Genomic DNA, 15198 nt, shown 5'->3' with positions numbered 1-15198 from the left:
GGTATTATATAATACTCATTTCTCATACCGATCTCATTTGAATCCTTTTCCTTTTGAAAATAAATTCCCTCCAATTGAATATGAACAAAGTTTGACTGACAGAAATATGAAAAAGTACTCATTTATCATGATTACTATATCAATGAAGCCATTAATATTTATATTTGGAATTTTATTATTGTTAACTAGTGTCTTGTTTCACGGACAGACTGAGGAGATAATTTCTTCCTCACGCCAAGAGGCTCTTTAACCCCACCCGGGGAGTAAAAGCCCACGTTGATTCCCACCCCCACATTGCATATTACCATATTGGGTGTTTTTATTTGTTTTATTTTATTATTTTATTTTTCAACACAAGAATACTGCTAGAAGTATGAATTTCCTTACAGGGATGAATTAACTATCTATCTATCTAGACATCTATCTCTCTATCTAGCTAGACATCTATCTATCTCTACCTATCTAGACATCTATCTATCTAGACATCTATCAAGACATCTATCTATCTATCTAGACATCTATCTATCGATCTAGACATCTACCTATCTATCTAGACATCTATGTATCTAGACATCTATCTCTCTATCTATCTAGACATCTAACTATCTCTACCTATCTAGACATCTATCTATCTAGACATCTATCAAGACATCTATCTATCTATGTAGATATCTATCTATCGATCTAGACATCTATCTATCTATCTAGACATCTATCTATCTATCTATCTAGACATCTATCTATCTATCTATCTAGACATCTATCTATCTATCTATCTAGACATCTATCTATCTAGACATCTGTCTGTCTCTATCCGTCTATCTCTATCGATCTATTTATCTAGACATCCATCTATCTATCTATCTATCTATCTATCTATCTATCTATCTAGACATCTATGTATCTAGACATCTATCTCTCTATCTATCTAGACATCTAACTATCTCTATCTATCTAGACATCTAACTATCTCTACCTATCTAGACATCTATCTATCTAGACATCTATCAAGACATCTATCTATCTATGTAGATATCTATCGATCTAGACATCTATCTATCTATCTAGACATCTATCTATCTAGACATCTATCTATCTATCTAGACATCTATCTATCCATCTATCTATCTATCTATCTATCTATCTATACATCTGTCTGTCTCTATCCATCTATCTCTATCGATCTATTTATCTAGATATCTAGGCATCTAGACAACTAGGCATCTAGACAACTAGACATCTAGGCATCTATCGCTCTAGACATCTATCTCTATCTATCTAGTGATTTCATACTAATGATTTAGCTTTTAAAATAAAAATTACATTTATATTATTAAATTAAAATATGTCAATGTCGCATTAAGTTACATAATATTTGAAGGAAATACTGGACCAATTCAGGATGATTACAATTAGTTTTATATTTAATCATTTTTATCAATATCTACCCATATTTGGTTTTTGTTGTTGTGCTTTCATAATAGTAATTTACATTTTGAATATTGATTAAATAAATAAATATCATAAAAATATTAAATTTAATAAGTTAAATTCCAAGATATTCGTAGGATTTATTTATTTTTATTTATTTTTTGATATGTAAATGAAAAAATGTTAATAGTGCGTACAATAATTATATATATTTTCTATGTTTTATTTATCAACAAACAAAAAGAGAAAAAAAAACAGTCTACCCGAATGATTACGGTAAATCTAAGTACGGTGGTACCTCTATTTACGGATTTAAATCGTAGTACCTTTGTAACCTGAAACATTTGTAAGTAGAGACGCTTTTTCAATGCAAATGTGCTCATCTGTTCCAAGCACCGCAACAGAATATTTTTTTCATGAATCATAAATGAGCATCAGAACATGAAACAAATACATAAATTAGATTACCGCATAATCAACATAAAACAAGAAGCACATGGTGTAAAAAATAAGAAAAAAGGACATCATGAAATGATTCATTTACCTTTTAACGGGCCTCCTTGTTTACTAGTCCTTAGCGGTGTTTTTTTTTTTTTTAAAACTGATCCAATGACGTCTGCTTTTGCCGGCTCTGGAAAATGCGCTTTTTCTGGCTATTTTCTTTCCACCAATTCCGAGACTTGCCAAAATGTCTCTAATTTGTGCTGATGGAACGACGGCTGTGTCCTCCTCTTTGTCGTTTATGAACTCCTCCTGCACGGCGGTGTGCGTTTTTATACCTATCTATAATCTCTTGCTTTGTTTCCATGGCCAGAAAAAGTCTCTTCTTCTTCTTTTTTCCCTGTTCACTTTGTGCATGTCTTTGGTGGGGTCCATTGAATGATAGCTCTTTGTAGCAGAACCATAAAGTAGACCGTTTATAGGGCGTAAGGGGACACGAAGAGCATGCTGGGGTTGCATAAGCACCAGGAGCGTACTGTACGGTCTTTGTATCCTGAAAGGACTTTGCTACTAGGGGCAATATTTAGCTACTTTGTAACCTGAAACGAGATTTGTAAGTAGGGGTAGCGCTGTATAACGAAGAGGTTGTGGCTATGTGGTCCGGGTTTCAGCCCATGAAGCCCCTGAAAGCGGCGGCCACCACCTCGCAGCCGGTGCTGTCGGCGTCCCAGATCGAGACCATCTTCTTCAAAGTTCCCGAGCTCTTCGAGATCCACAAGGACTTCTACGACGGGCTCCTGCCCCGGGTCCAGCAATGGAGCCATCACCAGAGGGTCGGAGATCTTTTCCAGAAATTGGTGAGCCCCCCTGCGTCGCCTTGGCCCTCCTGTCGTCCTATTCACTTTTATATTTATGGTTGTTTTTCTTTGCAAAGTTTTATTTTTATTCTTATATGTAATTTATTTTTCATTTTCATCTTTTTTTTTTAATTCTCATTTTTTATTTTTAGATTGTCTCCTTATTTGTTGTTATTGGTTGTTTTTCCAACTTGTTATTTATAATTTTGCATTATTATATTTTTATTTGAATTTTTTATTAGTCGTTTTTGTATTGTTTTATTCTTTTTAATTTGTATTGTTTTTATTTTTCTTCTTATATGTAATTTATTTTTCATTTTTCTTTTTTTTTCCTTTTTAATTCTCATTTTTTTATTTTTAGATTGTCTCCTTATTTGTTGTTATTGGTTGTTTTTCACTTTATTTATAATTTTGCATTATTATATTTTTACTTTAGTTTTTATTAGTTTTTATGTCTTTGTATTGTTTTATTCTTTTTAATTTGTATTGTTTTTATTTTTTGTGTTTGTAATTTATTTTTCATCTTTAATCATTATTATTACGGTTTTCCTTTTCTTTGTTTTTATTTTCTTTTTTATTTTTTACAATTGTTTTTTTCTTGTTGTTGTTGATGTTTTTATTTTTTACATTCTTTATTGTTCATTTTTCATTTTCTCTTTCTATTTTTATTGTCTTGTAGTCTTATTTTCATTCATATTTTTCTGTAGTTTTTTTCACATAGTTTTATTTCTTGATATTTTGAAGCTAACAGTATTTTTCAGGAGATGCACATTTTCTACTCAAGCTAAGTGGCTAACAAATGTGGCTAAAGAAGGAAACCGTGGAACAAAGTCAAAGATGCATCTGAAACGCACCTCTTTTTGCAGGCCAGCCAGTTAGGAGTCTACCGGGCCTTCGTGGACAACTACCAGTTAGCCGTGGAAACGGCCGAGAAGTGCTGCCAGGCCAACACGCAGTTCTCTGAAATCTCCGAGGTAAAACCGATTGATGGGGTGTTTTGATTTTATGCCCGAGTCGTTTCTCCTCTCTACCTCTTCATAATGTGCATGAGGCACCGAAGAGCTTGGCCATGATCACTTAACAAGATTTGGTGAAGTTATTCGAAGCATTCCTGTTCCTTATTGTAATAGATTTTGATTTTCTATGGGAGTACAACAACTTGGTCGTGTCTTCTCTCTACCTCTTCATAATGTGCATGAGGCACCAAAGAGCTTGGCCATGATCATTTAACACTACTTGTTAAAGCTATTCGAAGCACTTGTGTTCCTTATTATAATATATTTTGATTTTCTATGGGAGTACAACAACTGTGTCTTTTTAATTTGCATGAGGCACTGGAGAGCTTGGCCATGATTACTGAACACTACTTGTTAAAGCTATTCTAAGCTTTGATGTTCCTTATTATAATAGATTTTGATTTTTGTGTAAGAGTACAAAAACTTGGTTGTGTCTCCTCTCTACCTTTTCATAATGTGCATGAGGCACCAAAGAGCTTGGCCATGATCATTTAACACTACTTGTTAAAGCTATTCCAAGCATTTATGTTCCTTATTATAATATATTTTGATTTTCTATGGGAGTACAACAACTTGGTTGTGTCCTATCTCTACCTCTTCATAATGTTCACGAGGCACTGGAGAGCTTGGCCATAATTACTGAACACAACCTGTTAAAGCGATTCTAAGCATTTGTGTTCCTTATTATAATAGATTATGATTTTCTATGGGAGTACAACAATTTGGTCGTGTCTTCTCTCTACCTCTTCATAATGTGCATGAGGCACCAAAGAGCTTGGCCATGATCATTTAACACTACTTGTTAAAGCTATTCGAAGCACTTGTGTTCCTTATTATAATATATTTTGATTTTCTATGGGAGTACAACAACTTGGTCGTGTCTTCTCTGTGCTTCTTCATAATGTGCACGAGGCACTGGAGAGCTTAGCCATGATCACTTAACACAATTTGGTGAAGCTATTCTAAGCATTAATTTTCCTTATTAGAATATATTTTGATTAACAATAGGAGTACAACAACTTGGTCGTGTCTTCTCTCTACCTCTTCAAATACGTGCGAGGCGCATGAGTCATAATCGGTCAAAACTACTTGTTAAGAAGATCCAAAGAACTTATTTTCCTCATTAGCATCTTTTGGGATTTCTATAGAAGTGATTGCGAAACTTGGTCATGTCTCCTCTCAACCTTTTCATAATGTGCATGAGGGACTGGAGAGACACAATAATTGGTCACTTGATGCTACGCTATACGATGCGATCAGCAGAAATTACTTGTTGGAAAGATTTAAAGCATGTATGTTTTTCATAAGAATGTCATTTGAATTTTGATAGTATTTGGTCATGTAATCTCTCCACCTGTTCATAATACCAGAGAGCTTGGCTATAACCAGTCGACACTTGATGTTTGAAGCATTTAGGTTACTCTTTATAATATATTTGGTTTTTCTGTCTATGTCGTAGTACAATTTGGTCGTGTCTCCTCTCAACCTCTTTATAATGTGCACGAAGCACAGGAGAACTGGGCCATAATCAGTTGACACGACTTGTCAAAAAGATTCCAAGCATTGAAGTTTTTCATTAGAATATATTTTTTATTTTCTATAGAAGTATTAGTACAACTTGGTCGTATCTCCTCTTTACTTCTTCATAACGTGTGTTAGGGACCAGAGACTTTGTCTATATCGCTCAATGCTTCTTGTTCAAAACATTCTAAGCATTTATGTTTTTCAGTAGAATACATGTTTTATTTTCTATAGAAGTAGTAGTACAACTTGGTCGTGTCTCCTCTCTACCTTGTGCATGGGGCACTGGAGAACTGGGTCATAAACAGTTGACACGACTTGTTAAAAAGATTCTAAGCAATGATGTATTTCATTAGAATATATTGTCATTTTCTATAGAAGTATTAGTACAACTTGGTCGTGTCTCCTCTTTACTTCTTCATCATGTGTGTAAGGGACCAGAGACTTTGGCCAAATCGCTCAATGCTTCTTGATCAAAAGATTCTAAGCATTGATGTTTTTCAGTAGAATACATGTTTTATTTTCTATAGAAGTAGTAGTACAACTTGGTTGTGTCTCCTCTCAACCTCTTTATAATGTGCACTGGAGAACTGGGCCATAATCAGTTGACACGACTTGTCGAAAACATTCTAAGCATTGAAGTTTTTCATTAGAATATATTGTCATTTTCTACAGAAGTATTAGTACAACTTGGTCGTATCTCCTCTTTACTTCTTCATAACGTGTGTTAGGGACCAGAGACTTTGGCTATATCGCTCAAGCTTCTTGTTCAAAAGATTCTAAGTATTGATGTTTTTCATTAGATTATATTTTTATTTTCTATGGAAGTAGTAGTACAACTTGGTCGTGTCTCCTCTCAACCTCTTTATTATGTGCACGGGGCACTGGAGAACTGGGCCATCATCAGAGCGTTTGTCTTCTCTCCAAACAGAACTTGAAGGTGAGAAGCCCCAAAGACTGCAAGGAGCCCACAGCCAAGAACTCTCTGGAGGGTAAACGAGATACTCCTTTTCCCCAAATCCTCTTTTTCAAAGGTTTAACCATTCTCTCTCTTTCTCTGTTTTTGCAGCTTTGCTTTATAAACCTGTGGACAGAGTCACTCGCAGCACGCTCGTGCTTCATGTGAGTAGTGCAGGGCCTGCCTGTATATATTTTGTGGCTTTAAGAATAAAGCGGGTTGAAAAATAGTTCGAGATCCGTTATCCCTGATAGCATATCACTGCGAACAAGGGCTGGCAGTGCGCATCTTTGTCTGGTCTGCGTGTACTTTTTTTTTCTGTTCTGTCCATCAAAAAGAGAGCTGCACTCATGTGGCCGCGATCCATTATCCCCATTCTCATATTGCTGTGAGCATGGACCACCGGCAAAAGGCACTTTTGTGGGAAGTCTTGCTGTTCTGACTCACTGAGGATGATATTTGCTGTTGTGGCCGCAATTTGTTATCCCTGGTCAACTATTGCACTTTTTTCCCTGAAGCATACAGTTAAACTGCACTGTTTTGGCCACGATTCATTATCCCCAGTCAATTATTACTAAGCGCTGTGGCCGAGAAGCTCATTTGTGTCATGTGCGGCGGCTGTGTTTTTCCTTTCATTCTGCCTAAAATTTCATTCTCCGTGGGGAAGGCCCTTTTGTGGGAAAGCATGCCGTTAGGGCTCATCTAAAGTGAACTGCACTGTTTTGGCTGCAATCCATTATCCCTAGTTGACTGTTGCTGTGAACGGGGGCTGGGAGAGCAAATGTCTGTCATGCATCGCGGATCATTTTTCTTGTCCCTTCCATCGAAAATAAAAAGCACCCCTGCAGTTGCAATCCATTATCCCTAGTTGACTATGGCTGTGAAAAGGGGCTGAGAGAGCAAATGTCTGTCTTGCATCGGGCTCTTTTTTCCTGTTCCTTCCATTGAAAATGAACAGCACCCCTGCAGTTGCGATCCATTATCCCTAGTTGACTATGGCTGTGAACAGGGGCTGGGAGAGCAAATGTCTGTCTTCTATCGCGGCTCTTTTTTCCTGTTCCTTTCATTGAAAGTGAACAGCACCCCTGCAGTTGCACTCCATTATCCCTAGATGACTATGGCTGTGAATGGGGGCTGGGAGAGCAAATGTCTGTCTTGCATCGCAGCTCTTTTTTTCTGTTCCTTCTATCGAAAATGAACAGCACCCCCCTGTTGCTACATTCCGTTATCCCTGATCAAAAATTGCTGCAAGAAGAGGGCTCTCTGCTGACACAGCAACTCAGCTCTTGTTGTTCTGCGGGTTCAATGTTCGGTGTCAGGTTGGGAAGAGCGAAGTAGAATGTTTGGTCGGTATGGGTGTGTTCTTGACTGTAGTCAACGACCACTAGGGGGTTTTGGCTTCAGTATATAGATAGACATAGATAAAACGTGTTTTTGTGATTATAACACGTCTAAGGGAGCAAATTTGTAGCGTGGCGGATCTTTTTTGCTGTTTTTCTTCCCCGTCTGAAATGAACTGCACTGTTTGGGCTGCAATCCATTATACCCGATCGACTATTTCAGAGAGCAGTGGCTAACAGGCATATTTTTGGGGGTCCGGGTCGCTGAACCGTGCCATTGTGGCCCGCCTATAATGAACAGCATTGTTTTGGCCGCGATCCATTATCCCCGGTCGATTATTGCTGAGAATTGGGGCTGAGAGAGTACCTTTATGTCTTGTTTTTGTTGGATTTTTTTCAAGCAAATGTCATTTTTTGTTTTGTTGCCCTCAGGACTTGCTAAAGCACACTCCCCCCGGGCACCCGGACCAGCCCCTCCTGCAGGACGCTCTTCGCATCTCCCAAAATTTCCTGTCCAGCATCAATGAAGAATCCACACCGCGACGGCAACTCATGACTGTCAAAAAAGGGGAGGTGAGAGCGCCCCGTTGCCCCCACAACAGAGAAGCCTGCCTCCTTCTCTCTCTCTCTCTATTTCTCTTACTCTTTCTCTCTTTTTCTCTCTCTTTCTCTTTCTCTCTTTGTCTCTCTTTCTCTCTGGTGTCTATATGTTCTGTTATCTCTTTTTCTATGTCTTCTCTTTCTTTCTAACTTTCTCTCTTGTTTTTTTCTTGTTTTTCACCATGACTTTCTTTTTCTAATTATTCCTTTTTCTTTATCCTCTGTTTTGTTTTTTTTGTTACCTACTGCTTTTTCTCTTTTTCTTTCTCTCTTTTGCTCTCTCTCTCTCTCGCTCTCTTTCTCGCTCTATCGCTCTCTTGCTTTCTTGCTCTCCCGCGCTCTCTCGCGCTCTTTCTCTCTCGCTCTCTCTCGCTCACTCTCTCGCTTGCTCTCTTTCTTGCTCTCTCGGGCTCTTTCTCTCTAGTGTATATCTTTTCTGTTGTCTCTTTTCCTATCTCTTCTTTTTCCTTCGTTCTTTTCTCTCTCTCTCTCTTTCTCTCTCTTTCTTTTCCCTTCCTTCTTCCTTTCTCTCTTTCTTTCTCGCTCTATCGCTCTCTTGCTTTCTTGCTCTCTCGCGCTCTCTCGCGCTCTTTCTCTCTCGCTCTCTCTCGCTCACTCTCTCACTTGCTCTCTTTCTTGCTCTCTCGGGCTCTTTCTCTCTAGTGTATATCTTTTCTGTTGTCTCTTTTCCTATCTCTTCTTTTTCCTTCGTTCTTTTCTCTCTCTCTTTCTTTCTCTCTCTTTCTTTTCCCTTCCTTCTTCCTTTCTCTCTTTCTTTAGTTTTTTTCTTTTTTTCACCATGACTTTTCTTGCTTTTTCTATTTATTCCTTTTTCTTTCTCCTCTTGTGTCTCTTTTTCTTTCTCTCTCTTATTTCTTTTTTTCTGTCTTTCTTCACACTTTCTCTCCCTTTGTTTTGTTGCGTCCCCGCTTTTGTATCATTTTTCAAGTACGGATATTCAATTCCAGTTCTGGGAGTTTGTCGTCTCCACTCAATCCCCGCGACCTCGAAGTCACCTTGATAAAAAGCCGACGGCCCCCGGCCCGTCACCAATCTGCAGCTCGGAGCCGAGCCCGTGCCCTTATATGGTCGCAACGGGGGAGGAGAGGATGCTCGCCTTATATCTCCCCCCTCGCTCCCCCGTATCTCTCACCCCCCTTCGCCCCCCCACGGCGCCGTCATCTCCGGAGAGGACACGAAGAGCACGATTTGATGGAAAACGTTAGCGACACCGGCGTACATAATGGCGCTAATGAGCCAAGGAGCCGCCGGTCTTCCTCAGTTAATTATTCATTAAAGGGGAAGGGGAAGGGGAAGAGGATGGAGGGAGGGGGGGGGGGGGGGGAATAGCAAAATGGCTCCCCCCACTGCAGCCCACACGTGCTAGCTTAGCGCTTGCCCCGCCCCCTTAGCTTAGCATCAAAGATTGATGAAGCTGCACGTGGAAACCAAAGACGCTCTCTACTCTCACCAAAGATTGACTATTCCATACAGATGAAGTTATAAGCCATTTGACATCCTATGGCACAGGTGTCAAAGAGGCGGCCCGCGGGCCAGATCAGGCCCGCTAAGGGATTGCATCCGAGACAACACTCAGAGAAGCGCAAGAGAAAAACGAGCTGCAGGTTAAAATATGGCAACTTGATGTTGCCAAAGCCAGGTGCCTCAAACAAAGACACGGTACTTGTATTCTCTCTCTCTCTCTCTCTCTCTCTCTCTCTCTCTCTCTCTCTCTCTCTCTCTCTCTCTCTCTATTCCACCCCTTTTCTCCCACTCTCTGTTTCTGTCTCTTTCACTCTCCGTGTCTCTCTTTTTCTCTTCCTCTGTTGCTTTTTGTCTCTTTCTCTCTCTGTGTCTTTGTAACTTTTTTTGCTCTCACTTTCCTTTTTTCCTTTTCTCTTTCTCTCTTCCTACCCTTTGTGCTTTCTTTTCTCTTTTCTCTCCTTCTGTCTTTCTATTTCTCTTTGGATTTCTTTCCCCCTCTCTCTCTCATGACTTCTCTTTTTATCTTTTTTGTTTCTCATGCTCTCTCCCTCTCTTTCTTTGTCCCGCCCTCTCTCCTTTTCCTTCCCTCTTTCTCTTATTTCTTTCTTTCTCTTTTTCTTTCTCTCTAATTTACTAGTCCGGCCCCCGAGAGAATATTTGGTCTATGGTGTGGCCCCCGACTTCAAATGAGTTTGACATCCCTGGTCTAGATTCATCGGAAATGCGTCGGAACGGAATCCCGCTCCTGCCGCGACAAAATGGCCGAAAAATAAACGTCTGAATTTTATTTACGGCGTTTGCGGCCATAAACTATTCTTTCTCTTCGCTCTGAAATAAATCAATCTCCGGGCAGGTCGAGCGCCTCCGTCAACGTTTATTAGCAATAAATATCGTAAAAAAACCTCCTTTTCTCTTCCCGCGGTCACTCCGCCATAAATCTCTTTTGTCCCAATGCCAAATTAGCATCAGGGAGATTGACACTGATGCATGATGGGTAATTCCACTCAACAGTACCACGCGAGCTCGTCGCTTTCGAAGGGAAAGTCCGATCAATAATTCCAGAGGGGATTTAAATATGTCACGTTAATTATGTCCGAGATTCATTCCTTTGAGTGGGTGGAAAAAAAAATGCAATCGTGGCCGCATAGGCGATCGATTCATCGGAAATTAATCACCGAATTCATCGCCGACTTTTATTTTGATGAATATGATTTAGATGAGAAACATCTCGTTCAGTTTCTGGTGATTTTGTTGAGTTGCTCTCTGTGGGATATGCAACCATGGCTGTATTGGCGATCGATTCATCGGAAATGAGTTAATTATCAAATTAATCGCCTGCATTTTTTTTTAATGAATATATTTTAAGATAAGAATATTTGAAGCTCCCTTTCAGTCTGTTTCTGGCGATTTTTTTTTGGGTTGCTCTCTGTGGGATATGCAATTATGGCTGCATAGGCGATCGATTAATCGGAAATTAATCACCGAATTAATCGCCGACGTTTATTTTGATGAATATAATTTAGATGAGAAACATTAAAGCTCCCTAATAATCAGTTTCTGGTGATTTTGTTGAGTTGCTTTCTGTAGGATATGCAATTACGGCTGCATAGACGATCGATTCATCGGAAATGAGTTAATTATCAAATTAATCGCCTGCATTTTTTTAATGAATATATTTTTAGATAAGAATATTTGATGCTCCCTTTCAGTCAGTTTCTGGTGATTTTGTTGAGTTGCTTTCTGTGGGATATGCAATTATGGCTGCATAGGCGATCGCTTAATCGGAAATTAATCATCGAATTCATCGCCTACGTTTATTTTGATGAATATGATTTAGATGAAAAACATTAAACCTCCCTAAAGTTCAGTTTCTGGTGACTTTGTTGAGTTGCTTTCTGTGGAATTATGGCCGCATAGGCGATCGATTAATCGCCAATGAGTTAATCATCAAATTAATCGCCTGCATTTTTTTTTCAGGAATATATTTTTAGATAAGAATATTTGAAGCTCCCTTTCAGTCAGTTTCTGGTGATTTTCTTTGGTTGCTTTCTGTGGGATATGCAATCATGGCTGCATAGACGATCGATTAATCGCCAATGAGTTAATCATCAAATTAATCGCCTGCATTTTTTTTTCAGGAATATATTTTTAGATAAGAATATTTGAAGCTCCCTTTCAGTCAGTTTCTGGTGATTTTCTTTGGTTGCTTTCTGTGGGATATGCAATCATGGCTGCATAGACGATCGATTAATCGCCAATGAGTTAATCATCAAATTAATCGCCTGCATTTTTTTTTCAGGAATATATTTTTAGATAAGAATATTTGAAGCTCCCTTTCAGTCAGTTTCTGGTGATTTTCTTTGGTTGCTTTCTGTGGGATATGCAATCATGGCTGCATAGACGATCGATTCATCAGAAATGAGTTAATTATCAAATTAATCGCCTGCATTTTTTTAATGAATATATTTTTAGATAAGAATATTTGATGCTCCCTTTCAGTCAGTTTCTGGTGATTTTGTTGAGTTGCTTTCTGTGGAATTATGGCTGCATAGGTGATCGATTCATCGGAATGAGTTAATTATCAAATTAATCGCCTGCATTTTTTTAACAAATATATTTTTAGATATGTAGCTCCTTTCAGTCAGTTTCTGGTGATTTTCTTTGGTTGCTTTCTCTGGGATATGCAATCATGGCTGCATAGGCAATCGATTAATCGGCAATGAGTTAATCATCGAATTAATTGCCGACATTTATTCTGATGGATAGAATTTAGATGAGAAACAGTGAAGCTCCCCTAACATTCAGTTTCTGGTGATTTTCTTTGGTTGCTTTCTGTGGGATATGCAATTATGCTGTATAGGTAATCGATTAATCAGCAATTAATTCATCATCGAATTCATCACCTACGTTTATTTTGATGAATAGAATTTAGATGGGAAACATTGAAACTCCCTAACATTCAATTTTTGGCGATTTTCTTTGGTTGCTTTCGGTGAGATATGCAATTATGGCTGCAGAGGTGATCGATGAATCAGAAACGAGTTAATTATCAAATTATTCGCCTGGATTTTTTTTTTATGAATATATTTTAAGATAAGAATGTTTGAAATTCCTTTTCGGTCAGTTTCTGGTGATTTTCTTTGGTTGCTTTCTGTGGGAAATACAATTATTATTGCATATGTGATCGATTAATCGAAAATGAGTTAATTATCAAATTAATCGCCCACATTTATTTTGATGAATAGAATTTAGATGAGAACATTTGAAGCTCTCTGTCAATTTCTGCTGATTTTTGGGGGTTTCTGTCTGCGAGAAACGCAATTATGTATATGCGATCGATTAATCGGCAACTGGTTAACTATCAAATTAATCACCAAGATTTTTTTTTTAAAATTGATTATTTTTTTTAGGTCTGAACAATTAAGCTTTTCAACTCATATTTCGGGGGCAAGTGAAAGTACGTCCGCAAGCGCAATTGATTCATCGGCAACTAGTTAACTATCAAATTAATCGCGTGGATTTTTTTTTAAATCGACTATATTTTTAGATTTGAACAATCAAACTTTTCAACTTAAATTTCTGGGGCGAATGAAAGTACGTCCGCATGCGCAATTGATTAATTGGCAACTAGTTAACTATCAAATTAATCACCTAGTTTTTTTTTTTAGATTGATTCTGTCTTTTAGGGTTGAACAATTAAGCTTTTCAACTTCAATTTCTGGGGCAAATGAATATACGTCCTCATGTGCAATTGATTAATCGGTAACTAGTTAACTAACAAATGAATTGCCTGGATTTTTTTTTAATTGATTATATTTTTATATCTGAACAATTAAGCTCTTCAACTTAAATTTCTGGGGCAAATGAAAGTATCTCCGCATGTGCATTTGATTAATCGGCATCTAGTTAACTATCAAATTAATCACCTAGTTTTTTTTTTTAGATTGATTCTGTCTTTTAGGGTTGAACAATTAAGCTTTTCAACTTCAATTTCTGGGGCAAATGAAAGTACGTCCGCATGCGCAATTGATTAATCGGCAACTAGTTAACTGTCAAATTAATCGCGTTTATATGTTTTTTTTTAATCGACTATAATTTTAAATTTGAACAATTAAGCTTTTCAACGTCAATATCTGGGGCAAATGAAAGTACGTCCGCTCGTGCAATTGATTCATCGGCAACTAGTTAACTATCAAATTAATCTCATAATTTGTTTTAAAAAAATGTCAGTACATTGTTTATTCTAAAGGAAATTCACCTGATTTGTTTTGTTGCTACCGATGCAAAAATTCAATTGTGAGTACATGTGCATGCAAATTCATCGGTAACGAGTTAACTATGAAATTAATCAGTTTTTTTTTTTTTGAAAAATATGTTTTTATGTTAAAAAAGTTGCGTTATTTTCTGACTATTTTCTTGGATTGTATTTCTGGGGAAATGCAATTATGACTGCGTATGAGATCGATTAATCGGCAACTAGTTAACTATCAAATTAATCGCCTAGATTTTTTTAAAAATTGGTTATATTTTTAGATTTGAACAATTAAGCTTTTCAACTTCAATTTCTGGGGCAAATGAAAGTACGTCCGCATGTGCAATTGATTAATCGGTAACTAGTTAACTATCAAATTAATCTCATAATTTGTTTTTAAAAAAATGTCGGTACGTTGCTTATTCTAAAGGAAATTCACCTGATTTGTTTGGTTGCTACCGATGCAAATATTCAATTGTGAGTGCATCTGCATGCAAATTCATCGGCAACGAGTTAACTGTGAAATTAATTTCGAAAACTATGTTTTGACGTTTGAAATTGATTTTCTCGGATTACATTTCTTGGGGAATTCCAATTATGGCTGCGTATGAAATCAATGAATCAGTAAGTCGTTAACTAGCAAATTAATCTAATAGTTTTTTTTAGTTATTATTCTATAACGGGCAGCACGGCGGCACAGTTCATGTCTTGGGAACCTCCTGCGTGGGTTCAAATCCAGCTCCAGACTTCCTGTGCGGAGTTTGTATGTTCTCCCCGTGCTTGCGTGGGTTTCCTCCGGGCACTCCGGTTTCCTCCCACATTCCAAAAACATGCATTTCAGGTGAATTGGCTGGTCCACATTGTCCCTAGGTGTGAATGAGCGAGTGAGTTGTCTGTCCCCGTGTGCCCTGCGATTGGCTGGCAACCAGTTGAGGGTGTCCCCTGCCCACTGCCCGATGATTGCTGGGATGGGCTCCAGCACCCCCCGTGACCCTACTGAGGATAAGCGGTGCAGCTATTGAGATTATACTATAACATCTTTTTAGAATTGAAAATTTCAAGGTCAATTAAACCGATTTTGTTCGGTCGCTTCAGGGAAAAACTAAAGGTGCATATGTTATCGATGAATCGGCAAAACGATCAACAAACTGGTTAAATGAATCCTTTTTTGGAGGGGGGGAGGATGGTTTGTTTTTTGTATTTTTGCAGCCCTTTTTCATGTTTATTTTTTTAAAATGAGACAAAAGTGATCGCCCCAGATGGATTATGGTCTTGAGGCAGAGTTGACGGGGAGGGG

General features: G+C 38.0%; 1 protein-coding gene across 1 annotated transcript in view; it reads left to right on the top strand.

Annotated features, from left to right (window-relative positions):
• The window catches only part of bcr (BCR activator of RhoGEF and GTPase), a 79593-nt gene that overhangs the window by 42221 nt on the left and 22174 nt on the right, over positions 1-15198 (top strand). The window contains exons 5-9 of the mRNA XM_088355728.1: positions 2544-2729; positions 3596-3703; positions 6198-6258; positions 6336-6388; positions 7997-8137. Of these exons, the coding sequence (XP_088211854.1) occupies positions 2544-2729; positions 3596-3703; positions 6198-6258; positions 6336-6388; positions 7997-8137 (549 nt within the window). The remainder of the gene's footprint in view (positions 1-2543; positions 2730-3595; positions 3704-6197; positions 6259-6335; positions 6389-7996; positions 8138-15198) is intronic.

This window comes from Urocampus carinirostris, chromosome 16 (genome assembly GCF_059441175.1).
Source record: "Urocampus carinirostris isolate Australia breed hairy pipefish chromosome 16, RoL_Ucar_1.0, whole genome shotgun sequence".
Taxonomy (NCBI): Eukaryota; Metazoa; Chordata; class Actinopteri; order Syngnathiformes; family Syngnathidae; genus Urocampus; species Urocampus carinirostris.
This window is presented reverse-complemented; position numbering and strand designations above follow the sequence as displayed.